The 27,994-nt window shown below is 39.3% G+C and overlaps 1 protein-coding gene across 2 annotated transcripts; it reads right to left on the reverse strand.

Annotated features, from left to right (window-relative positions):
* TBX18 (T-box 18) lies at window positions 1–27,918 on the reverse strand. Of its 2 annotated transcripts, XM_006095337.3 has the most exons (8): window positions 27,191–27,918; window positions 25,812–26,016; window positions 23,580–23,681; window positions 20,213–20,384; window positions 12,168–12,335; window positions 9,048–9,112; window positions 2,812–2,906; window positions 1–1,549 (listed from the first exon to the last, which is right to left on the reverse strand). In XM_006095337.3, exons 1-8 carry the CDS (start codon window positions 27,486–27,488, stop codon window positions 825–827), a joined length of 1,830 nt encoding a protein of 609 aa, XP_006095399.1. In that variant the 5' UTR covers window positions 27,489–27,918; the 3' UTR covers window positions 1–824. The 2 variants fall into 2 exon arrangements, with proteins under 2 accessions (XP_006095399.1, XP_023615115.1); XM_023759347.1 differs by lacking the exon at window positions 23,580–23,681.
* Window positions 27,919–27,994: the final 76 nt, after the last annotated feature.

Consider the following 27,994-nt stretch of genomic DNA (forward strand, 5'->3'; position numbering starts at 1 on the left):
GAACATTCTTTAATGGACTAGTTGGTAAACTAAATAAAATGAGCAAAAATCCAAAATAATGGAAATTTATTCTCTGCAGATGAATAAACACCTCTTATATGCCCAATGGAAAATGGGGAAAAAAATCACAAGCCTCTCTTCCACCTTCCTTAGGGAAATAATTATTATGCGTTATGGATTTACAGAACCACGGTCATATACTATCTGTGATAAGCAAACAGGAACACAAAAGCTAATCCTTCACAATTATAAATACTTCAGAACTAACACTAAAACTTCGACTGGCTTTTGCATTTTAGTTTCTCACACTGTGCCCAACAATAACAGAAATCACAAGATTCTGTGTGCTGGTTACTGCTGTTTATCAACACTCAAGTATGAAACGGCCTAGAGCATTTTTCTGATAAACTATTATAAGTCTTAGCCTGGTTCGTATCATTGCCAAGTTTTAAGTTTGCTGTTTGGTTTTTGAAAGAGTCTGAGAACTCTGGTTAAACATACTACATTTATGTCAATACTCTGTGCAACTGGATGAAGGAGGGGGAAAAACAGAAAGATGATGTGGTTTTGTAGACTTCAAAACTCCACATGCTATGTACAGTATACATATACACCATAGATAATTACAATCTCACCATGAGAAAGTAAAAAAAACAAAACAAAAAAACTCAGTGAGCATTCATTTTCTATTATATGTACATTTTACAAGCTACTCATAGTTTCTTTTCATATTGCTTTTTTTAAAAAAAAAAAGAGAGAGAGAGAAAATGAGGACAGAAAATACATTAGATCAATTCGAATGTATATTAGACTTAAAGGCTTCATCAGACCATATGTGCAGACACTTGAGATGATGACAGAGTTAAACTTCCTAGGGTCCTAGAGTCAAAGAAACTCTGCTGGCCCCCACTGCTCAGCAGGTGCACTCCTTCCACAGGGGGCAACATCTGCCGATCAGTCATGGTCCCACTCGGTGAGGACCCCAAGAAACTTCCTTGGGAAGAAACAATTTTCTCAGGACTGGCAGCCAGTTTGGGGGATGTGGAGAAGTTATATCCATACAAGGCACAGGGGCTGTGTAACCTGAAAGTGTTATAGGAACCCTGATGGGTCTGGTTAGCAGCAAAGGCGTTGCTGGAGGGTGAAGGCATGATGTACTGGAGCTGAGGAGACATCCCCGAAATCTGCATGGACAGGCTGGTCTGTGGGCAGCTGAAGGTGTCCCCATCAGCGCCACCCATCGACATGTTCACAGAGGCGCTGCTGCTCACGCCCACATAGGAGGGAGTCCTGGGCGGGGCGAAGGTGTCGCTGGTCTGGTTGGTGAGCCTATTGTAGGTCTCCGCCAAGGATGTGCTGTATCGGTTGAGGGTGAGGCCTGACCGGGTGCAGGCGGAGTAGTCAGCCGGGGCCAGACTACACAGCTGGCTGGTATTGGGCCCCAGATGGAAGGCAGGAGAGGAGCAAGGGGAACCAGACAAAAGATGAGGATGGGTGGCAGCAACGCCATTCCCAGAACCTTGGAGTAAGGTGGAGGAACTTGTATTTCCTACGAGAGAAGGTGAAATGTAAAGAGCAATAATTCCACAGCCGTCTTTTCTTTTCAATTTTATAAACAAGAGCTAGATACTGACTTTCCCAAGCAATTTTATAACATATAAACTTCATCTTACTATGTCTCTTGTTCCAAAAGTATAACCATTGGCTCTCTCCTACCAACCTTTTACCTTTTCATTCAGCAGAGCTTGCTCTGGATCAATATATTTGCTTGCAAGAAAAAGAAGGAATTCAAAGGATAGAGCACATCTTGCCTCAAACACATCTGTAGCTGGCCACTGAAAGTTTGCGTGTGTCAATGACTGTACTACGCAGAACTTTACATTTTTTCATTTCCAACCAGAAACAGGTTGGAGCATCCCGTGCTAACACAAGAACAGATGGCCAACACACAAGTAGTCCTGTGAAATGGAGAGGGTGGCGAGCCCTATGTCCAATCAATAACGGTGATGGTGGCTGAATCCCCTCTCTGGATTGGCTGGAAGATTGGTGTTTGCAAACTTGACAGAACTTAGGGGGAGAGAAGAATTCCAATGGACTGGACAGGTTGTAAAACAGTCATTGCACTAGCAACAGTGTTTTATATAGCTTCTCAAAATAACCGAAAGTCCAATTCAACCAAGGATAATTATCTAAAACACAGCAGGCTAAGTTCTCCATGGGGAGCTGGGCAGGATCAGGAGTAAATAGCCTGAGTGAGGACATGGGCTGAGAGTCCTACCTACCCCAGGCAGAGGAGGAAGTGGCATGGAAGTGTCATTCCTATCCAGGCAACTTCTTCTAGGGAAACACTGGCCTTGAGCTTGGGAGAAATACTCAGGGGTGAGCCCAGGGAAGCCTTCCCCAGTGTGCCTGACTTTCTCATCATAAACCCTGCCTAGAGGCAATTCTGGTGAAGGAAGAAAAGAAAGAGGCTGGCAAGAAAAGCTGAACTACAACCAGCAATGGCACTTTCTCGTGCAGTGCACCTGGCACCAGAGCCCCCTAGTCCACCTCTAATTTTAATAAGAGATTTAAGGTGAGGTGAAGGTCATGAAATATATAAACAGCCTAAGACATCGAAGGCTTAACCTAAGACCACAAGTGCCATTTTTCCTGGTCCATCGCCATACCACACAGAAAGAGTTGGATCCTGTAACGGGAGGATGCTGGTGATGAGGTCGCCGCTGTGAATAATGACTTGCTCATTTCTCAGTTCCTGAGCTTCTAGGCAGGAACTGGCTGCTTATTTGACTGGAGGACTCTGTGATTTACCTTGCTTGGGAATTCCAGGAATATCTTCAAAGGTGAGAGTCCGTAGTGAAGGTCTCCAGAATGCATACGACTCCACAAGGGCTTCCAAACCCATTCTAAATGGAAGGACCGGGAGGGGGATGGACAAAAGAAGCTGCGTTAGGAGCACTGGAGCCTTCCTCAGCAATAAGCAGCTCAGCAAGCAGCGGTGGTGTTGACTTTGGCAAGTGAGAAGCTTGGCACAGGCGGAAAGAAATGCTTCAGAGATGGGCTACCATTCCGTCACTAGGGCACAAGAGGATGACCACCCAAGAAGTCCTGTTAGTGTTAGACAACTAAGCCGACCTCGGAGGATAAAAGGCTGTCCCCTTGGGCTAAGTTGAGGTGAAGAATGGCCATCCTAGCTGATGTGACTCCAAGGCTATGCTGTGATCTGGAACCGACCCCCTCTCCCTGTTACATTACTTCCTCTCTCTGGTGAGGAAGTCCCTGCCACAGAGCATGCCCTGTGAAGCCACCTCTTTCCTAACAGACATTTCTGTCCATCATTCGTTGCCTCAGCGGCCAGCTTAGGGGAGCACTCATCCAAAGAAAACTGATTTCTCTCTCAGGGACTTGATCTCCATCACATCTGGGGCGGCCAGGGTGGGCTCTCACTCCAGCAACAGGAGGTCTGAGGGGCGTGGCAGCACTGGCCTCTCAGCCCAAGATGCAGGGGGATGATAAGAAGGTGGTCTCACTGGGCGGTAGGGAATACAGACCTAGGATTAGCATCAAACATTATTTTTAAATTCCTCCATACCCTTAAAGGATGGACACTTAACGAGACAGAACAAATTGATTATGGACTATTTACATGATATATGCATATTTTAAAACAAGGGCAACTACTCTAACTACAGATATATGTGTATGTATCTCCTACCTTAAGTGATTCAGAGTCTTCCCCTCCTTCTATCAGATAACTAAGTCCTCTAGGTTCTGGAAATGAGGCCCTTCATTTAACTAGCCCATTCTCAAGACCTCACCACTCTTCCCTCAACCACCTCAGCCCTAAACAATTTATTAATGTAGATAACATTGTGCTTTTCATGAAACATATAGCTCCACTGTAGGAAATGGCTGCTTCCTGCATGTCAAACAATACTCAGACATCTCTTGTGATTGTTAGATAGTTTTATTTAATATACATATGTAATCTGTGTTTAATGTAGATATTAAAGATAGGTTCATCTCTAATAGCTTAGACTCAGTGCACTACCTCCTCTGCCTTCCCTGCATCTCTAAGTCGGAAACTATGAAGACTACCAGTAAAGGACCCTCCCTCCCCCCAGACAATAAGAGTGGTAAGTGATGTGTGCAGATAAAATCATCTCACGTGACCTGCCCTTCTCTACTAAGGTTTTGTACATTGAATTTGCTTCTATAGAGCAGTGGTTCTCAACCTGTGCGTCACAACCCCTTTGGGGGTCAAACGACTCTTTCACAGGGGTTGCCTAAGACCATCGGAAAACACATATATAATTACATATTGTTTTTGTGATTAATCACTATGCTTTAATTATGTTCAATTTGTAACAATGAAATTGGGGGTCACCACAACATGAGGAACTGTATTAAAGGGTCGTGGCATTAGGAAGGTTGAGAACCACTGCTATAGAGTGATCAGGGTACAGACTCATTAATTTGTTGATTTCTGTCATGACTCCATAAGGAGCATTACTATTTTATCTTAGTGATGGAAGATAGCTATGTGGGTGTGGATGGGTGGTGTGGTACATGCACAGGCTTGCATACATGAACCATCCTCATAGGAGACACACATGGACCTGACTCATTTCTGAAGTCACAGGTTCAGGGGGATCCTGCTCTGGGAACACTTCCAAGAGCCATCCAGTGTCACACAGGTGCTAGTACTGGGCACAGAGTGGACCTGCATGGACCTTACCTGGACTGTACTGAGAGAGAAGGGCAGACTCTGGCCCCAGCTGTAATCAGTGTGCCACAGAGAGCAGTGTTAAGGACACTGGATTGAGGGTCAGGAGAACTGAATTGAGACTGAAACACTAAAACTCACCATGTGACCTTAAGCAATTGTTCTAACCTCACTGGATGTCAGCTTCCCACAAAGTGAGGATTAGACTACAAAAGCTTTGAATCCTGTCCTAGCTCTAAAGTTGTTTGCTATTAAGTGATTTTTCGCAAACCAGACATCATATCTGTGGCTGAACCACAAGCCAAATCCAAGACCACTCTGCTGAGTAACATTTTGTGTACATTGAAGTATTAATTAGGGGGGGTTGGCAGCCTGTATGTAGCCTGCATGTCATTTAATACTGTACTATCAAATGCTAGGTGCTATTTAGCTGATTACTCTATATTTAGCTTATACCAGTGGTCGGCAAACTGCAGCTTGCAAGCCACATGCGGCTCTTTGGCCCCTTGAGTGTGGCTCTTCCACAAAATACCACGTGCGGGCGCGCACTACAGTGCGATTGAAATTTTGTGGCCCATGCTCAGAAGTCGGTATTTTGTAGAAGAGCCACACTCAAGGGGCCAAAGAGCCGCAGGGGTCGATTGGGGTGTCGGGAGCCAACCACTGGACTAATACTAAATTTGTATGACTTCCTAAAAAAAAGCTTTTTGAATGTTAGGACACAGTTTTGTATAAAACTGTTTTTTATTACCACATAGATGAGTTTCAGTAATCATAGTTTTAAATATTAAAGATACCAAAGTGGTCATGAAAGTGTTCTCAAAGGAGATTAACTAAGAGATAATTAATGAACAGCCACCAGACTTAAAAATTTATTAACTATATAAATGAGCATTACTGCATTACTTGCGTTAGCAGCGTACACTTTATTATGCTTCAAATACAAATCCATAGACTAAATTCCTGGGGGGGGGGGGGAGTTATTGATCATCCCAAACACAGATGCCCTAAGTTTTAAAGAGAGGTTCTGAAGGTGACATATCTACAAGTGATCTAATTTGGAGCTATTGATATTTTTCTTGAGGCTGCTGTTTCACACTGCAAGTTCCAGAAAGGATTTGAGATATTTTGCAGGAAACAGTTATAAAATATTTATTAGCTGAATCTGGACATTTTTTTTTTAAAAAAGCCTTCATTTTCTCCAGTAATGGAGACTTTTCCTGTCTAGTTAAAGAAAAGATAAAAGGCACCTCCTGCAGGAGTGTAGCCAAGGCGATAATTTATACAAGATGCCTTTGAACAATTTCCACATTTTATCACCACCCTAATTTATGCTATCAAATGGCCAAGTTTATTTAGTAAAATGGTTATGTTTTTCCTGAAGTATTTAAAGAGAAGAAATTTTTGTACCTTCCTGAGTAAAAAATTTTATAGGGTCAAACCTAAGGCCTAACTGAAGAATGAAACTATTCTCAGCACATAAATTCTCTTTCACGTAGCAAATGTCTTGCAGGAGAGCTTTTAAGGGCTGAAGCTACTGATTCCTATAAAATAGGCTGTACAACCGTAAATAGCCAGGAAGGGATAATTTTTAATTAAAGCAAATTGTTTTATAAAGTTTAAAAAATCACAAGTCCATGTTTATTTCTTATCTTGCTTAATTTGTTTATTTCATATATAGGGGAAAATAAAAATAGAATTTGCATTAAAAATTAATAACAAGAGCAACAGAACCAGGGATAGTAAAGAAATATATTGAACTTTTTTTCATGGGCTTTCTTCTCTAATATATATATATAATATCACTCCTCCCTAAAGCCCTCCACACCAATGTACCCTCCAAGTTTTAAATATAATTCAGGTTCTTTTTTTTTAAAGGAAAATATTACATAAATTAGAAAGCTTTAAAGCTGATCAAATTCTCTCTTCTCCAGATAAGTGCCTTTTGCATGTATCAATGGAAAATGTTAAAATCAAATATTTTTAAATGGGGAATATTGGTTTATAGATATTTAACATTCCAAAATGAGCAATGAAGAGCTTAAGTATGAGAAGCAGAAGAAATAATTTTACTGAGAAGAAAAGTGAAACTATTCATTTCACGACCAAGAAAGCTATGTATAGGCTCAACATGTTTGCCCTATACTAAATTATTGTTTAAACATTTGAAGCAAAATAAAATTTTTAAAGTTTTAGAAAATTTAAAAAGTGTGAACACATAATTCATTATTTTATGTAGATCCATTAAAAACTCTAAAAGTTTTAAAGTCAAGAAAGAAATAGTTGTAAGCACCATGGATGCCATGCCTCTATACTCCTAAAACCGCCAAAGGGAAGGAAAATATCCATCTTAAACCTAGCATTTTTACCTCACCAAACAATAGACTTCGTAGCTGACTTTCACCAAAGCCACTGATTTTTTTCACTGACCAAATTAAAAAACAAACAAACAAAAACAACCAGATGCCTTTGCATTATGCTGATGTTTATAGAAATCTTTCTGAAAACTTATCATATGCAGCCTATCATCTCACTTCTACTTGTAGGTTTATTCACTATTATTATCTACCCAAACTATGCCTTTGAAAATATTTTTAAATTTACTGCTTCAAAAATGAACCAACAGTGTGTAAGCAGTGTGATCCCCCAGGATCACAGCAGTGAGGTCTTGCTTAGAGCTTGTCTACTGGAGAATGTGGACACGGTTCCTGGCTGTGTACTCTCCATTCCTCAGTGCTGCCCTCCTGAAGTTTCAGTGAATTTTAATAAATGTATTCTCTGCTTAAAACTGAAATATATGCAAGACTCTTAACTGGATAAATACTATTCAGCTCTAACCAAAACCACAAGAAGATTCCACCAAAGTATTTGTCAAATTAGAAGAGGAGTCCTCCCAGAGGCTCCCTTCAGTCACCTCGCCAGTAGCCATCTCCCTTTCTAAACTATTCAACTTTCAGGAACTCCTCTGAAAAGCAAAGTTCACCAGGAGCCAATGTAACATAACAAAAGCCAAGCAAAGTTTTTCTCCACATTGAAACACATCTAAAAACACAGAATAATTTCAATACAGCCATATTGTAGTGTAGGAACACATGCAAGTCTTCCCACACAGTGAAGAATTGCAGAGGGAAGCCCTATTATTAGTCTTCTTGATCTACCTGCACCAAGTTAAAGGCTACTCTACAAGTAGTATTTTAGTTGCCTTTTAGTCCTCACATTGCATGGTGCTTAAACGACGCCATTGCATTGAAAGATGAAATCAAGTCTCTGCAAGCACTTGAGTGTATTCTGAGAAAAGGTCTTTACACCTGCCTTGCCCAGTTAATCAGCTGAAAGAACTAAAAATCTGGGCTACTACCTGAGTGTTTTCTTTCTACAATTTTAAATGACATCGTCCCTAAAATAAGATAATTGGGGATTTTGACTTCATATAGACACAACCTATCAATACCGTTTTCAAAGAGTAGTAGAATAATTTCTGGAGTAAAGTAATAAAAATTTCTCAAATACCTTTTTAAAAACAAAATGCTTCTAAAAACATTTAACTCAAAGCCTTACCCTGAAAAGGCATCTGGAGAACGTTAGTCTGTTATTACTCTCTACTACTATCAACAGTTATTTTAGAAAACGTTGCACTGAACTGTACTGGAATAAAATCATATCAATAAATTCAAAAGCTCTTGGCACACAGACTAGGGTGATCTGCTTTTTGATAAAAGTAATAGAGTGGAATTCATTATTGTAGCTCTCCCACTTAGTACAAACACCATAAAACACGACACAGAAAAAATAAACAAGTGTGTGGCTGTCAGCAGAGCCAAGACAAATTTGGAAACTAAAGAACATCAGCTCTCTTGGCAATGGGGAGTAGTTTCATATACAAGTTGGAAATCTGAGGGAACAAGAGACCTGCCATATTCCGAAGACAGAATCGATAGATAGTTGTGACATCACTAAGCAAATTTTAAACCAAGAGCAGATGCAGAGAGGATACGGACTTGGATATGGAAGCGCCTGGGCCTGTAAGAGCAGCCTTCCTTACGGCCCCTTCAGGGGAACATGTGCTGTACACGCTGAGAACTTCCATTTTCACCCCGGCATCACACATCAAAGTTCACCTTAAGAATGGGCAGGTCACAACACTACACCCCAAAAATAAGTTATAAACAAGGCCCAATAGTATTAACAAACTTAAACCCTCATCAGAAATGGTTTCCTAACCATGTCAGTCAGTTTAACTATTTACTTTGTAATGGAAAGGCAACAATGAAAACAATCAAATATATTTACCACAGCCAGAATGTTCTTCACTAAGACTTACCTGTTACGCCCAGAGTCTCGGAAGCCTTTGGCAAATGGATTCCTATCTATCTTCAAGCGAGTAATCTGCAGAGTGAAGAAAAAAAATCACATTGAATCTTATTATAAATGCCAAGTAAGGTTATTAAAAACGGAAATGAGGGAAGAACTACAAGTAATTCCAAAATTAAATGTCAGATGATTCTATTGTGTTCCTCTCTCCTTTCCCATGTATTTTACTATTTTAGCAGCAAAGCTAGAAGAAAATTTCAGAAATCATTCAAATGTTTATCTGCTATGAAAAAGCATTCCCCACCCCTAATTCAAGTGCTGTGAATAAAGTTTGTTTTGCTGTTAATAGGCCTAGAAAAGGAGATAACTTGCCCTTTCTTTTCCCATCTCTCTGAACTAAAGTTCTTCCCTTTAACTCTGTGATATAGTTGAATCCTGCTTCTCTTACAATGGTAGTGATGGGAAACAGCTCATCTCATTTATATGCCTGAATGTTGTTGAGCTCCTGCATATTCTTCTCTCCTTCAGAGTTAGGTAATATACATTCCATTAACTTTTCTGCCTATTTTTCTGTCTCTCCTTGAACCATCTTTATGAATCTCATCTGAAAATCTTACTTGTTCCTCTTTTATCTATGGAGTCCTGAACTCATCAGAGTACTTAACCAGCAGTAACCACTATTTGAAGGTTCTAATGGGATTATGTCTTATGTATGTAGTAGAAATAAATGATGTTTTAATTTTAACTACAGTTCTAACTTGTTGACTCATAACCAGCTTTTTTCCCACTCAGACCCCAAGATTTGGGGGAGGGGGGTATATTTACAAATAGTCTAATCATCTCCATTAAAAAATTTTTTTGTTATATCATCTTGCAATTAACACTAGTAAACGGCATCTCATCTATTTCTTTCCAGATCTCCACTTTACCCAGAGGAATTTACAGCCTACTTTCTAAGAAGCACAGCATGCTTTGTTTCCTCTGTTCCTTGGTTTAGCAGAATCTACAAAGTTGATGAACTTACTTCTGACTGTACCATTTTGGTTGAGGACAAACACTGTTGGATAACACTAAGGCAAAGAAAGGCATCTTTGGAAAGTCAGCTTCAATGTCCCTATATAGTCCTGTGTGTGCTCCCAGCCACCCTCCAATCAGCCATGTAACACCTGAGACATATGAGTTCCACATGATAGGCTTTTAGTATGTCGATAAAACTACATTATAAATTACATAATGTAAGGGTTTTCTAATTAATTTATTGTGTCTGCCACTCTCTCATTGAAGGAATTCTTTATAATTCATTATAGCTCAATTCTGTGTTCATTAAATAATGTTTTTAAAACATTAAATAATTTAAATATACATTTAAAACAGTATTTTTTAAAAAGAGTAGAGATTTATATAATGGTACCATGTCTAAACAAAGATCTATAGCACAATTAACATTATCATCATTTTTATTACCGACATCACATCTATTGAGTGCATACCATGTATGCTGTACTAAGAGTTTTATGCATATTATTATGTTTAATTCCCATAGCAACTCATATGTAGTTATTATCCCAATTTTATGTTTTCTTTTAAACTGAGGCTTAAGTATCCTGTGATCATAAGGTTTCTTGGTGGTAGAACTGGGCTGGGACCCCAGACTTTAGAGCCCATACTGTTAACCACCAGGCTAGGTTGCTTACCAATTTTCCATAAGTTCTTCAAAATAGCAGCTAGGAAGTTTAAAAATAAACATGATTGCATTTTATCATTATCTATTTCCCCTCTTTTAATTTTTCTACTCTCTTCATCAATTTGTCAGCATTTGTTAAGTGGTGTGAGTCACCAACATGTACCAAGAGCTCACTGTATCTCATTTATTGTATCACAGAGGCTGGGAGAAAACAAACAAACAAAAAAAACCAACATTTAACTCAGTTAATTTTTGTGTGTTTGAGAAAGAGACAGTGACAGAGAAAGAAAATGAAATGGAGTTGGGTACTAAATGACTCTGCTCTTTTCTCCACATGCATTTTATTTTTCCTTTAAAATATTCATTTTCTGCACCTAACATATTTTAAGAATATCTTCCTAATTGTCTCTAGCCCTTCCAAGGGTTAATTTCCTGTTGCTTAAGAAGAGCCTGCAGAAAGGCCTGACAATGTGAGTGTGAGAGGGCAGGGGACCCTTGGCAGTGGGACTGGTGCCTGCACAGGGATGAGAGTGGATGAGCCTCTCAGACTTAAAGGGGGTCACACAGGACAGGATCCACATCTTAGAAGTTTTAAAACAACAGAAACCACAACAGAGAGATTATAAAGCCTTAAACTTTTAACTGAGATGTATAGAAATTGAAAGAGAAACGGAGATCTAAAATAGTTCTGCTGACAACTGACATTCTTTTTAAAAATGTGCCACACACCACATCAGCCTCAACTACATCCCTATTTCTTATAAAAACTGACCAGAACTGCATGGATTAAATAATTGGTTTGATTGAATTCTCCACCCACTTAATACAGCCTTAAAAATACATGTATGCTTACCCAAACAGACAAGAAATATTTCATTTATCAATTTATTCCCAAATTTAGGAAAGGATTACTCCACAATTGCTGATCTCTCAGACTATAAACATATGCATCACCTTCTATCACAATTAAAGTGCATCTTGAAAGAAACCGCCCTTTTTGTAAATATCCCCAAATAACTAAAAAGGATAAATGCTTCTGAAATATTTCTCATTATACATAGGTTGCAGTTTTAAAATAAGGTGAACTACCAAATCCCATGCTCTATGATACAATTCACTTTTCATATTCCACATGTCTATTTCCTAGACAATACACACACTTTCTAAGTTTACTATGACATCATGATTCAATATCTCAAAATGGAAAGTAAGCCTACACTGTCAGTCTTGAGACACATTCTTGTCTAAAAAAAAATCCTCAGTAGACTAGTCTTACTTGAGGAATCATGAATAAATAATTTTTACTACAATAAATATACCCTGAACATCATCTACGACAAATGCTTTCTGGCAATTCATAATGTTTAGATACAGTAAAAGGATAGCTAGCTTTCTATTTACAACTGAAATGAAAGTCTAGAAAGATACCAACTCTTAGAACAATACCTGCTGATTCTGATAGGCCGTGACGGTGGTGAAGACAGTTTCGGGAAAGGAGAAGGCTTTCACTCCCTCCCCAGAAGGCACAGGCTTGATGGGAGAAAGGTCATCTCCACAGTCTTTACGGATGACGTGGACGCGTGGTTGGTATTTGTGCATAGAATGAAGAATAATCTATGTCAAGGAAAGAAAAGCCAAATTCATCAGGAACTTCTGCCCAATCTCAACACCATGACTAAATATTTAATATGTAAATTAAATCACAGTTGGAAATTAAAATTTCCAAGGATGCAGAAAGGCCAATTTAATAAAGTATATCAAAATTGGAGAAGGAGAGCTAGGAAGTTATCTGTTAAATGTGCATAAAAATACAAAAAAAATCATTATTTAGGTGAAACCCAGTGTGTTTAACATCAAATTTTCTGTTTCTAAAAATACAAAAATAAATTCATAAGTATTGTACTTATAATGAGCCAAATTGGAACACGGAGTCGAAACCAATAAAACTAAAAGTGAGATTGAAATGATTATTTAAATTCCACCACACCCATCCCCTAAAAAAATAAATATCTCACACCAGGGTTTTCTTCAGAGAACATTCTTCCCCCATTAATGACTGCAACATGTCTATTCAAGGGCAAAGGGAACTTTAAGGATACCCCAAGGTCTGCCTTATGTGTGGTTCACGAAGTCTCTGGTTTGTCTAGAGAGCCCAGTGTCCATGCCTCCATCACAACAAGGCTTTCAAAACCCCAGACTGGGGGATAGGAAAACTGGTGCTCTCAGACTCTGCTGGGGGAATCTGATAATACGCTCCAACTACCTTCTACCCAGGGATTCCACTTATGAGAATTTATCCTAAGGAAATATTCAAAATCCAGAAAAGCATTTCATGTACAAAGATTTGCAATGTGCCCTTTACAACAGTGGAAAAACTATAAAGCACTCACATAAGTAGATTGGTTAGGTTAATGAAAGACAACACAACTGGATATGGTACTATTCAGCCATTACTAATGCAGTTTAGGACATTTTTAACCACATAATAAAATGTTTCCTTTCAAATATTACACGATAAAAAAGGACCCAAGTTGTTTATAAACTAATCAAAACTATATAAAAATAGACAGTAAAAAGGACCCATACCAAGATATGAACAGTGATCATCTCCGAATGATGGGTTTATGGGTGAATTTTTTTTTCTCCTTCTTCTTTATATGCTTGCTTTCAAGGTTGAGGAAGTGGGGTAAAGAAATAGCCTCACCCAAGAGGATTTTCTATTTGCCGCTGGGGCTCCATATTCATGAATGGGTTTAGTTAACAAGCCTCTATCTTTCCTAAGCTATACAAATTGAATTCAGGTTTGGGGGTGTTGGAGTTTGGAGGGGAAATGCTTAAACAAAAGTCTTGGAAAAATACAGTGGTTGACCTACCTCGTGGTTTTCAGGATTCAAGCAGTTTAATAAGCCAAACTCAGGAGCTTTGGTCAGCCCAAACACGAAGAGCCCTCTACTGGGACAGTGCATCGCTGCCACAACAGGATGTCTTTACACTCTGGTGGTACCCAACACAGTGGTGAGGCTTTTTTTGTTTTGTATTTTTACCCTAAAATTTCCTTTCTATTGGGGGAGGAAATGTGTGGATGACAGACATGCCTAAGGGGGAGGCAGCATAAGTATGAGGAAAGGAGAAGAAGGGATGGCAGCCCTCAACATCACCTGGGGATACTCTGCACCCTCTAGGAAAGTCTCTTTCCAAGTCTAACAAAAGACAGTTTTCAGTAACCCATTAGGGGCCCACAAAATCAATTTTCTACCAAAAATGTTTAAAATAAATGAAATTATAAAATAAAGCAGAAAATAGAGTGTGCTACTTGTAGTAAGGGTAAGTATTGTTTTTGCAAAACATTGTTTTCTGTGTGCACGTGGTCATACCATAAAATGTATGTCTGACTATGAGTCAAGTGAAGATCTGAAAAACACAGAAGCAAGATTTAATTCTAATGATCAGCAACTTCCAGAGCAGAAGAAAAACTGGAGAAAGCTACTTCACATTAAAAAAACTAATTAAGTGCATAACTAATTTCAGAAGACTACAGTGAACTGACTTGAAATGAAGGAAATGAAAACTGATTTGAGTTTCTGTTTACCGGTTAATGAAAAGAAGGTTCCTGTTTTATGAAGTATTTGTTCTCTCAAGAAGATTTCTCCACATAGCTATCTACATTTTAACTTTATTTGTCTATATCCTTATCCTCAGTCATCAAAATGACTTAAGGTGAGGTATACTGAGGTAGGATACAGAAATAGCTGATCTATGCCTATGTTTGCACATTAAAGGACAACTGCCAATAAAAATCTCAAGAGTAATTAAGCAAAATAATTTTCAATATTCTCTATAGGAATTTAATATATCCCTGGAAAATTTTAGGGAATGCTAAACAAGCCTCAGTTCTTCTTTATAACATAGCATTATTTGATCTTTAATGAACTATCAAACTTATAATGATGAGCAGTCAATAACAGTTTGCTTATTTAATAGAACAAGTAGAGCAAGGAGAACCACTGGCCTCATAAACAAGGAGACCACAATGATAATGCCCATCACCGAAACTCAAATAATTACATCTGATCTGCATGTTCCATGCTTTCTGATCTATTTAGCTGGAGGATTTCTTTTCTTTTTGGCATTACATAGTAGTACAGATATCTCGTGGGCCTATCTCCATAATACAGAGTGCAGCTTTTCAGGTTCATACACATTTTTTTTCCATTTTAAACACACTAGGCTCGAGTCAAACGAAGCATGATATTACTTATTTCTGATCTGACGGGACAAAAAATGCCTGTGGTTTGACAGACACGCCAAGCTGTACCTTATAAAACAGCTCAATAGGGAAACACTACCTGCTGACTCTGGAAATTTTCTAAATGACCTAAATTCAGTGTTGATACAAGTCAAGCAAAGTACCAATGAAGAGAGATAACAAAAACCTGGCCCCCTGTATTTTTGGTGATACCAAGTAATGGCTCACTTTAAATGGTAGGGGTCAATGCAGTAACCTCAAGTTGCCAGCTCCACAGCAAGGCGACCTTGGTTTTGTTTCAGGCATGAAGCTGTATATAAAGCACTCCTTAGAAATATGTACTTTCAAGTGAACCAGCTTCATTTGATTCACTCAAAATTCTCTGGCTCCAACATAACCCATGAGGAAACTAAGCCTCAGAGAGCCAAAGTGACTTGCCCACTAACATGAATTCGTTGGACCTCTAAGCTGTTACAAGTTCTTGCCATCAAGATCTTAGAAATCTCCCCTGTAATACCTTGCTTCCCCACTGCATTTTCAAGCAGGAATGAGAAGATTATGAGGGCAAACTTAGAGGTAGGGTTCCTCTATATCATTGAATCCTCAGCAGCTGGAAAACAGACCCTTTCACAGGTACCCTGGCTGTGGCTGCCTGGCCATACTTCCTGCCAACGCAGGGAGGTACACCTGTTAAATGTCTTCTAATGAGGTTAAAGGTACAACTGTTAAGTGTCTTCTAATTCTTCAGGAAAATGCTCATCTAAATGTTTCCCTCTAGAGCAGTGATGGCAAACCTATGACATGCGTGTCAGAGGTGACACGCGAACTCATTTTTTTGGTTGATTTTTCTTTGTTAAATGGCATTTAAATATATAAAATAAATATCAAAAATATAAGTCTTTGTTTTACTATGGTTGCAAATATCAAAAAATTTCTATATGTGACACGGCACCAGAGTTAAGTTAGGGTTTTTCAAAATGCTGACACGCCGAGCTCAAAAGGTTCGCCATCACTGCTCTAGAGAGCAAATTCCAGGAGAATAGGGAAACATGCACATGATGAGAAGGAAATAACCCCACCCAAGCACGCTAAACATCTGCACCTCGGTAGATCAGTCTTGGTTTGTATACAATCCAACATAAAGCTGGCTATAGATTCCCTGAAGAGCAAGTAGGGATTATAAATTCCTTACAACATTCAAAGACTAGCTGTGGAGCAGTGGGACATTTCCACTCTAGATTCTTAATGTTCCTCTCTAAACAATTGGAAAAATGAAAAGTCACTTTGGGGAAAACCACAATGACACCTAATCTCAGATCTCAGGTAAACCTAGATCCAGTCACAGCCCTGTGAGAATTTGATTCCTACAATCACTATGGTTTTACTAAAAGTTTCAGGTCTACATGAAGTTCTCACTGAATTGAACACTTGTACATCTTTAGTATAGTAAAACTGGGAACTGGGAGGACAGAAAACAATTTAGGGGAAAAAAAGCCAAATTAGAAAATCACTTCTCATTTGAGTCTTTAGCTAGATTAGTTAGAGATTAGTATCACTTCCTTACAACTGGGGGTGGGGGACCACAACCATACAAGGGCAGAGAGGGGAGTCCCTGAGAGCTCTCTGCAGGAGGACAGGAACTTCTGAATTAGAAAGCCCTACCATAATGATGCCACTGTCTTCCCAGACCTGAATCACATCAACAGAAGAATAAGAAACAAATTCCTAATCTCTAACCTAAACTAATTTGGGGCCATTAAACTGAGTAAATAAGCTCAACAGACACTCTCTTCAGGAAGCCTCCTCAGTCTCTCCTGGTGGGTATAAGGATGCATCTGAACTTCTGTGAGCTGACAGCATGATTATTTGTGTGTGGGTCTTCTCTCCCCATCTAGGCTCCAAGACCATGGCTTCTTATCTAACACTAGTGGCCCAGTGCATGGATTCGTGCACATAGAAAGGAAAATAATTAGAAGAAATATTGTAATATCACTATTTGCCCTTTCTCTATAATAGAAGTGTCAACCAAAGTCACGATCAACAATGACAGATTGAAACACAAGCATGTGATTGGCACCAGAGAGAGCTTTATATGTATTGCACATGTGCATGTCAACTTAGCCTTTTATATATATAGAATAAACTTGCTTAATTAGATCTGCTTTCTGATTTAGCTAAACTTTTTCCAGCCCAGTGAAGCATCCCAACTTCTCTTTCAGGTAATTGTTAGCAACACAGCAATAAATATCAACACAAAGCATGTAGATCACGCAGGGGGAACAAAGGGTAAAATACATAACTGCAGCAGTATTTGACTATATTCTGTGCAGTCAGAAAACCTGAAGTCATTTTCAAGTTCCACCATTTCTTACTTCTTTTCAGTCAGGTCAAGTTTCTAAACTTTCTAAATCTCCGTTTTCCGGCTAATGAAAAGAACTGAATCTCCTATCTACCTACTCCAGGACTTCTGTGAGGATCAAATGAAATGAGGCACATGAAAAAGCTTCACAGACATTTGGTTAAAGTGTAAAATGTTTGCACCTGGCTATAAAACAATAAAACAAGTCGTGTTCCTGGGCTGAAGAAACTCCAAGGAGGCTAGTTGCTAGGGAGAGGAAGCCAGGCATTGCTATTACCCCACACCCTCAGCGACCATTTCCAAGCTGGGCTGGGCTGTGGGCCACAGTTTGCACCATGAGGTCTTGGCAGTGTTGACTGTGATTTGGTGGGCTGTTGTTTCAGGGTGGTGGCGGGGCCTGTGTTCCAATTGGTGGAAGCCGAGTGTCGGTTTGTTGGTGCCAGGTCTGTGGTGCTGTTTCTTTTTAAATGGCCAGTGCACATCACAGCAGCTCCTGCATTGAGTGTCTGCCCCCTGGTGGTCAGTGTGTGTCATAGCTACTGGTCGGACGGATGGTCGGACAGACACTTAGGCTTTTATATATATAGATTTTACAAAGCCTTCAAAAATATGTTTTTACAAAAAGAGCATTTTCTCTCCTACATTCTCTTCTAGTATCAACTGATCCAATACATTTTTACCACTTGCCAAGGCAATTTCCTTGTTACCAAAATGCATAAATATATATCTTTCTTTCCTTGTTCCCCACACTATTAATTGTCTCCCTTTATTAAAGTATTATATCTACCACAACTTTACAAGAAAAATTTCACTGGTAGATGACACACTTATCTGACTATTTTGCCTATTTTCTGCTATGTTTTTGTTTTTCCTAATTGTGAAATATAATAATCATTTAGTTATAAACAACTGAGTTTCAATTTGTAATGTTTTTTGTTTTAAACAAATACTGTGTGATAATTAATTTTATGTTTCAACTTGGCTAGGCCATGGTACCTACATATTTGGTCAAACACCAGTCTGGATGTTGCCATGAAGGTATTTTTTAGATGAACTTAACATTTAAATCAGTAGACTTTGAGTAAAGCAGATTGCCCTCAATATTGTAGGTGGGCCTTATCCAATCAGTTGAAGGCTATTAAGAGAAAAAGACTGAAGTCCCTGAGGAAGAGGGAATTCTACCTCCAGATTGCCTTCAGACAAGAACTACATCATCAGTTCTTTCCTGGGTTTCTAGTCTGCCAATCTACCCTGCAGATTTCAAACCTACCAGCCCAAAAATGGTATGAGCCAATTCCTTAAAATAAATCTCTCTATATACATTTATATAATCCTATTGGTTCTGTTTCTCTGGAGAATACTGTTTTAAAGTCTAGTAAAATTACAAAATTAAAAAAATATATAAATTACTAGATCTGTATCTAGTATTATAGATGGTGGATATTAGATATAAAGCCACTAATCTAATCTGAAAGCATCAGAATTATAAAATGATTTAAATTATTAAATTATTGAATTATTAAAAGGCGTTTGTACCTTATCTATGACAGTATGTCGCTTTTAGATCCAATTATCTCTTTAAAAGATATATTCTTAAACTGTTGAACTCAGAAAAATAGAGTATATTTAAGCTTTTTAAAACAAGTAACACTTAATGGCATTTATTTTTTAATTTTCTATTCCAAAAAAAATAAGATCCTTCGATGGACATGTTGGCAACATATCAAGTCAGCTCCCTCAATGAGACTGAAGTCAACTGAAAAATAATTGGCATATCTCAACTGTGTAAATAAAGAATAAAAAGAAGAGAAATGTATTAATGCACTAAAATATAGGGCATGAAGTTGGATTCAGAAATGAATCAACCATGCTTCCTTTCTAATTGTTTTAAATCATAAAAGGCAACAAATAAACAAAAGCATCAACAAAACAAGACAGATGTGTCTTAAAATCTAAATACTGCCTTTGTACCACAATGAAATTTGTACTTGAATGCTTTCATTAAGGTCCATTGCTTAAATTATTGTCTAGCAACTTGCAAATCTTATCCTCTCATCACAGTATTACTAGTTTATGACAGTTTGCACTTGTGCTTTAAAAGATTTGCTCATAAATATTCTATCGTTATGTCACTCCTTTGAGAAATGAACTAGTTGGTTCATCATTTTATGTATGAAATACTAGTCAAAAGGCATTTTAATCCTGCATCAATCAAACCCCTCTCAAGTAATAGAAACCTAATAGAAAGAGCTAGCTTTCAACGGAAATCAGCATATACCCAGAGTTACTTATTTATTAAAATAATGTAGAAGTCTTGCTTATAAACAATATCACATAAAAATTAATAAGGTGCTAAAATGACTATATTATTGGAATAGCTGGCTTTGACTTACATATCATATTTCAGCAGTTTTAAGACTAAAAGGAATTATTATTTTGACACATTCAATGTCATTACAAAACAATTGGGAGTTTGCAGATGGAACATTGTTGAGAAGCAATGAGCCTCAGCTGGGAAAAGAGCTGGATGCAGGGAAGACACAATAAATCATTATTCCAGTTAAACCAACTGGATTCATATTCAGAGTATAATGATTAGCACCTCATGGGATTTCAAACAAGTGTTTTGGCTAAATAGTCTGCCTGGGGTACTTTCATTCTAATACAGATGTAGTTTCTTGTTTTAATATATTTAATGCTTCATAGTATACTCTAGCCACAGGCATAGTCTCTGATGCAAATACCACCTTGATTTTGCACAGCTTATGCACATACTGATCTACCAGGAAAGTATGATCTTAGAAAAGTTCATTTCCTTCAGTCCAGCACAGTATGGATATGGGTGCACCATCCAATGGTGGCGAATTATAGAGGCCATCTACTCACATGGCCTTGGTCATCCAGTTCATTGTTGGTGAGCTTTAGCTTGTCGAAGCTGATCACTTGTCTCATCCAAGTCTCCCCTGAGGCAGGCGAGTCTGGATGAATATACACCCGGGGTGGCACAGGGGAGTCAGCGTTTCCAGCCACCATCCATTTAGAGCTGTGGTAAACATACCTAAAAGGCAATGACAAGGCATAGTATGTGAACTATTGTTCTTAGAATCTAACTCAGCAGAATTAGACAACATTTTAAGTCTAATACAATAATTTCCTCTTTACACCAAGGCATTTAAAATAAGATTTCGACAACTTAAAAAAAAACACCCTGGCCGAAACCGGTTTGGCTCAGTGGATAGAGCGTCGACCTGTGGACTGAAAGGTCCCGGGTTCGATTCCGGTCAAGGGCATGTACGTTGGTTGTGGGCACATCCCCAGTAGGAGATGTGCAGGAGGCAGCTGGTCGATGATTCTCTCTCATCGATGTTTCTAACTCTCTATCCCTCTCCCTTCCTCTCTGTAAAAAATCAATAAAATATATTTAAAAAAAAAAAAAAAAAAAAAAAACACCCTGAGGCAGCAGTGGCCTACTGACCACTCAAGGTGGTGTATGAAGGGTTTAGTGAAAATATGCATACTGCCACCACCATAAATGCAAGTATCTAATTCTTATGAATTACACTTACTCATGTTAGATATTGTTCAACTGATGTGAAAAACTATTAAGTTGTCAAGCTCACCTTTAAGTAAATTTCAAAAATACTTAAGAGTTATACCTAAAGGTGTCCTGCTTCTTTATCAATTCCCTTTTTTAGGCTTATGTACAAGTTGATAAGATAGATGGCAGAAAGGCAAAAAGAAATTGTCAGAAGTTTCAGTAATGTTTATTTTCATAGCAAAAAGTTCTATTATCATTTAGAATTAGTTTTTCTAACTCTATCACACTACAAAATAAGGATAAAGTATTCCGTTTAATTTTTAGTTTGAACAATCATAAAATGTAGAATTTTCTCTCCTACATATTTCTTTTTTTCCTGTTGTAAGAAAATGCTGAAAATTATTATTAAATACCACTAATTAAAATATTCATCAAACTTTGAAAATTATGGGAGATCTAATTAATATTACTCTCCTAATTAAGAGGTAAAACATCGTATTCTGTTTGTTTATATGTATCAAAATAGTGACTCTAAAAATAATACATCTAAATCCCAATGTTTCAAGTAATCCTACATTCAGATTATTATTTGTGCTAACTTAAAACACACTAATTCAAAAACTAGAAACTAGTATGTCAATGACTAACTTAGGAATAGAAAATAAATTACTGTGCATACTTTGTTGTTTTTCTTCCATTTGTGTTTTAAAATATAGCATACAATGTAAAGGAACAATTTACAAATAGTCTCAGAGAAATCTACCTGTGTTGTATGCAATTTTTTTTTAAATAGCATGAAACACTTTCATAACATCTCTGGTGAGACCCTGTTTCAACTACGGTCACATATTTCACTCTATTTTGAGCTCAATATGCCTTCTATTCTTGAATTCCTTTTCTTGGAAGAAAACACAGTCACATAATTAAGAACAATTAAAAGATTCCTTTATTTGGTATAGTGTAATTTCAATAAATAAGTTCCTAAATACACAGGCTTTTGTTAATATTAATTTTACATTCTAATAAGTCACAATCATGTTTAACTTGATCAAATGCCACTCTCTGATAGCAGAGAATAAGCCAAAAAAAATTTTTTCTATTAATGCTGAAAAAGTTGGAAAATCAAATGCAAATCTTGGAAATGCAAAAACAACAACAAACAAAAAAAATTTAAAACCTGCACTATGGATAAAGAGTTATTACCAAAATAGAGTAACATTCTCTATCAAAACCTTGAAAAAGTATGCACATTGAGTAGTTCAAAAATCCACACCCACTAAGAGAAGAAATGTTACATGCTACATATTCTTTGTGCAACATTCTAAATACAAATGCTAAAAATAAATTTCTTGGGAAGCAATATAAGTGAAAGCAAATTTATGTTTTACAGTTTGATCATTTAAAATTTGGTATCTTAATACTAATACTTGAAATTGTGCTTGCATTTTATGTAAAAATAATAAGAATCAGTTATGTAAAACAAACCATCCAAAATATATGGAAGAGATCTGAAGAAAGAAATATGAGACAAACTTAGTTGAGAAAGGAAATAATTTCTTAGCTTATTAAGAACTACATTATCTTCCTCAGCACAAAACCCACATAGAATATGAATTTTAAACCAAGTATATTTAAAAAATAAACTTCATGCAGTAGATAATTTTATCAAAACTCCCTAATGAGGTAATTAAAATAAGCAATATAATGTATACACAAACACAAATAATTAAACTGTCCCTTTTATTACCCAATTTTTAGTATTCCATATGTGCCTGTACTAATTAAATCTGTATACTTTGACACCATAAACCTGTTTCCAAAAAGCAACTCCTAAATTTTAAAAGATAAAAACCAAATCTGATTTCATTTAATAACTTACTGAATGCTCTAGGTATTTATATAAAAGAAAAAAAAACAGAAACAAAAAAACAAAATTTAGAGCAGTAATTTCCGGTCTCTCACTCAAAACCTCCTTTTTTATGTTATTATTTTTAACAGAAAAATAAAAAGAATAATCATTAAAAATTATTGATTTGCTTAATTTCAGGAGAAAAAGAGCAAAGGTTGGTTTGATACTGAAGACTGTATATCTTTTCCAACTTTACTTGATGCCTGCAAAATCCAAATACTATAGTTTTTTTAACTACCAAGCAAAAAAACAACACTAAGGTAATTAATTCATTACCAATTTAAAGATGTCTTAATTTCATAATGGATTATGAGATTTTATTTTTCTAAATTATAAAAAAATCTTCAATCATTTCCTCAAAAATGAAAAGCCTTCAAACAGGTACAATTTTGAACGTAATCAGAAAAAGTGAATTTATTAAAAGATAAAAATCACAAAGAAAACAAAACATTTTATTAAATATTACATATATGTTCAAATTTAACATTTCCTCTCAAACTTCTAATCAAAATGTGAATCAGTATAAAAAAACAACTTGGTTTAACATCGCTAAACTAGCTCCTATTAAAAGTCCTCAGTCCTTAAAAGACATTTCTGTATCTATAAAAAGCAAAACAAGAATTAAGTTTCCACATTTACTATAAAAGAAGGCATCCTCTGGGCTATTGGATCTGAAAGGTCCTGGATTGTGGTTCTGGGAATTCTACAGGCTTTTGGAAACAAACATCATAGTCACAAATCAAACAGACATAGCCTGTAAAATCTTAGCGTTTTCCTATTCTCCTCTAGCCATCCAATCACTATACCTGTATCTCTTGTTGTCCACTGGCACAATATCCATGGCAATGTAATATTGCTGGTGAGGATCTAATCCTGAGATCTTCACTCTCATTGCTGGAAACATGCGCCTATTTATAAGAGAGGGGAGGAAAAGGGGTTTTGGTTTGGGTTTTGCTTGTGATAACACACGGAGAATGAATAAGCAAAAGTAATCTCCAGAATCTGAATTTTTCACATGAACAAATGTATACCATTCGCTTTGGTAATTTAATTCAAAGAATCAGAACAGGGGACATAGCAAAACCGAGGCTTTTAAATGTAATTGGTTGCACCTTATATTTGCATCTGTGTTTACTAAAATGTCAGTATAGCTAAGAGCAAAAATAATTGTATACATTGAAGGAGTCAAGGCACTAAAGAAAGCACTTTAAAAAAATCAATAAGCAAATTTGCTTTAATAATACAGATAATAAAATGTCCCAAATGGTAGAAATAGAAATTTTGAATTTCTGAAAGTGATAAAACATGTTATAATGTGAAATTTTAAAAGGGTTATAAAAAACCACAAGGAGCCAATGTGCCATGCTATAACCAAACAATATGTTCTTTATTGAGACAGGACTTCCTGTCTGCAGCACGGTAAAGGTGAAGTGCAAAAGTTGCTCCAAATTTGAAAGGTATAGTAAAACTTCTTTATTGAAAGCAGAAACTAAGCACAATGTATATTTACCAAATCGTTCCTTCCCCTACCATAACCTGAAAATACTTTCTCATTTAACCACACTTACTCAAAACATTGCTAATTAAGAAAAATGAAAATCTGAATTTCTCTTGGCTTCCCACAGACGCATCATAGGAGATGCTAAACTAAATGCACCTATCTTTTAAAAATGGCACAGTAGCAAGGCATACAACAGCAAATTATTGTATATAAAAAAACAAATAGAGCAGTTCTTTCTTTTTTAAAAAAAATTCATCTAATGATGTATGTCTAGGATCCTTCCAGCTAATCTAATTTTTGCCAATTTTCCTTATAACACGAATTTTAGTACTGTTATCTACCAATTTTTTTCCTATAACAATGCCATTAAAGACCACTTGCACAAAAAAGAAAGTCCATTATTCCTAACTAGGCATGAGAGCAGTTTAATACGCTGGTTGTTTTAGTGTTATTTCAGTGCACCTGTAAGATAAAGAGTAAAGGTCTTTAACTACATCCTTTATAAGACAACTGTTGCTTTGTGTTGTTGAAAACTGAATTTGGATCATTACTAATAGCTCTGTGAAAATGTAGAAGGTAGCATATGGATTCAATAAAATATGTTTTTGTAATTTCTAATAAGTTTGGATACTTTTATGCTATCCAGGTTTTTGCCATGTGTACGCCCTGAAAGAGTGGTGTGTGCTTTTTTACCTTCCTTTTAAGGAAGATATTATTCATAGATTTCACTGCACTAAATGAACTGAAAACTTTAAAATGCAAATATTTCGGTGCCTCCTTCAAATTACTATGATCTGGCCCAAAAATCCATTTGTTTTACAGAGGAATGTGCAAATTTCACTTTCAACAAAAAACGGATATAACTTCTTACAAAAATTTTTAGAGTTCTTCAGCAAATTTAGACTAACGTGTTGGATTTCATTGAGGAAAAAATGTTAGCTGCGTAACTGCGGGTCTACAAAAGTGGTTTTTAAAAATCAAAGGTAACCATTTTTCAAGGATTAAGCATGCATTACCAGAGATTCCAGTAATTTTTCATCCTAGTCTAATATCAAAATAGCACAACACACCACGTTCTCACATTGCAAGGAAATCTTTTGATAAAGGACCAAAATGGGTAAATTTCAAATCTGAAAAGGCAAATTAGATTGCTAAAGAGTAAACTGCGTTGGTTAAAAGGCGAGGGGAGTAATCTGTTCCACAGTCCCAGAAGCGATAACTAGAGCCTAAGTCAATGTCTGGACAGATGTAAATATGATCACGAATCTGTAACTACCCTGCACGCAGCGTATCAATAGAACCGCTATAGCATGTTGGCGGCGGCCCTGATTTCCTCCTGAGCGTCCAACAAGAGGGCGGCCGGACTATGCCCTTCACTGACTGCGTAGGTAGGGAAAGACAGTCTCAGAAGTGATCCACTACCCAGGGCCTTGTCCTTCTCTACACGGAAATGCTTACTGGAGACCAACCTCCTCCCCCCTGCCTGACCCACCCAGGGGGTGCGGTGAGGGGCCATGCGCGACAGCTCGCCCTTTACCTGCCCGCCTTGGTGATGATCATCTCTGTGCCGATCTCGTGAAAGCGCTTCCAGAGCTCAGCTCCCTGCAGATCCACCCGCGGGGCCTGCGGTGATGGCAGCGGGGTCCCAGGCCTGGCCAGGGCCGGAGCCGGGGAGCCCTTTCGAGAGCCTCCCGGGGACGCCAGAGGGGACGAGCCCTGCAGGAAGCCGTCCTCACAGCCTCCTGGGCAGCAAAGAGTAGACAGGGGTAACCGGTGAGGGCCCGAGAGAGGAATCTTGATGGGGAGATGGACCTCGGGAGGGAGGCTGGGGAGAGGTAAAGGACCAGGAGGAAAGGGGAAACCTTCCCGTCATCGGGTCCTTCTAACAAACAGGTCCACCGTTAAACATCCGCACTGCCCGCCAAAGGGACGCTTGACCTCCAAGTCCCCGAGAGGCGTGCGGGCCGAGTCCACCCCACCTCCGCCCCGCCAAGGCCCCAAAATAAGTTTCGCGCGGCCACCGGGGTCTGGGATGCGTGCCCAGTGGAGCCTGAGATGGACTCCGGAGTTCAGATCCCCAGTGCAAACCCCGACACACCCCGCGCCCCTCGCGCGCTCCCCGCAAAAGCGCCTAGTGCCGGGACCCTGGAGGTAAGCGCCAGGGCCTTGCTTTGCAATGGGCGTCCGTAGCGCCTGGCTTCGGGCTGGGGCTGAGGCATCCTCTAGAAACATTTCGAAATATTTCTTGCTCCGCTCTTGCCAAATTCCCCGGTCGCCCTGAGCTTTTCAGCCAAACAGCTAGCTAAGGACAGGAGAAGAGCGCGGAAAGCAAGCCCACGGTCGTTGTCGACCTTGCCAGCGGGAATCTAGATTGTAAGGGACGGGAAAGGTCCAGCTAGCCCTCGGGAAACCACGTTTGCACATACGCAGCCCTCTTCCTGGTTTGCCCAAATGTTTAGGGCATTCGTTCCGGTTTGGGGGGATTATACCGTCGCTCCCTCCACCTCCAAGCTTTTAAAAGCTAGGAAAGAAAACAAGAGCACCCATGGGCTGGAACCTCAAGTGAGGCAGATGCCCAAAGCGCAGGTCTGCACGGCGGAGCGCCGCAAACAGCAGCCGCAGAGGGCGCGGACCGCCTAGCGGGCGGCGGCAGCCTAAGCAGCGAGGCTGGACGCGGCGTTTTAACCGTCTGGAGGGCGGCACGAGTTGCGCGGCGAGATCGACCCGGGCGGCGGCGGGCTTTGCGCCCCGACACCCACGGCTGGTGCGTTAGTGGCTGAGTGGCCTCCGGCGCGCAGGAACACCGCACTCGCGCACGCCCACAACTCGCAGAAGTTCGGGTTCCCCGCGGCCGTGGGGGCTGCCGGGACCCGGAGGGGACGCGCCGCGAAGTTGGGTGGGAAGGGGCCGACTCACCCGCGGCTCCGCGGGAGCTGCAGCTCAGCTCCAGGTCAGCGCAGCTGCGGGCGGGCCCGGATGCCGCCCCAGCCGGCGGCGGGAGAGCATTGCCTTCGTCTCCCTCGGGGGAGCCCTTTTCGCCGCCGCGGCTGCAGCCTCCGTCCTCTACGGCCACGGCTGCCTCTTCCGCGCCCAGCTTCCGCCGCTTCTTCTGAAGCTGTTGCTGCTTCTCCGCGCCGATCAGCGCCTCCACGGAGAAGGCGTGCGCCTTAAGGCTTAACATGCTGCACGGCGAGCCCCTCCGCTTCTCGGCCATCCCCGCCGCCCGGCGCCCGCTCGCCCCTCGCTCATATACACTCACACGGGCACACACGCACACTCGCTCTCCTTCCCCCACCAAAATTTGAACGACGGTGGAGGCCTCTCGCGGGCCGAGAACTGCCCCCTTCCCCGCCGCGGGCAAAAACAAATTTGGCGTTTCCTCTTTCTCGCTCGTGTTGGGATCCGAGGAACCAGCGGCGCGCCCGCCAAGTTTCCTCTCCTCGGTCTCTCGTGCGCGCTCTCACTGATGCACTCCTTCGCTCCCACCCCTTCCACCTCTTCCTGCTCTTCCAAGATCTGCCTCAACTGATGCGCCAAAGAGGACTAACAGGGGTAAAAAACACTCTGCGGACACAAATTAGGGATTGTAATTGAAATTTGTTGCCTTGATCTGTCAGCACTTCCAGTCGGGAGAGCGGTGGGAAGAACTTGCTCATTAGTGTCAATAAAGCGGCGGGGGTGGAGTACGGAGCCCTGTCAATCACCGAGAAGGCCGGCCAA

Source organism: Myotis lucifugus, unplaced genomic scaffold, assembly GCF_000147115.1.
Source record: "Myotis lucifugus unplaced genomic scaffold, Myoluc2.0 scaffold_152, whole genome shotgun sequence".
Taxonomy (NCBI): Eukaryota; Metazoa; Chordata; class Mammalia; order Chiroptera; family Vespertilionidae; genus Myotis; species Myotis lucifugus.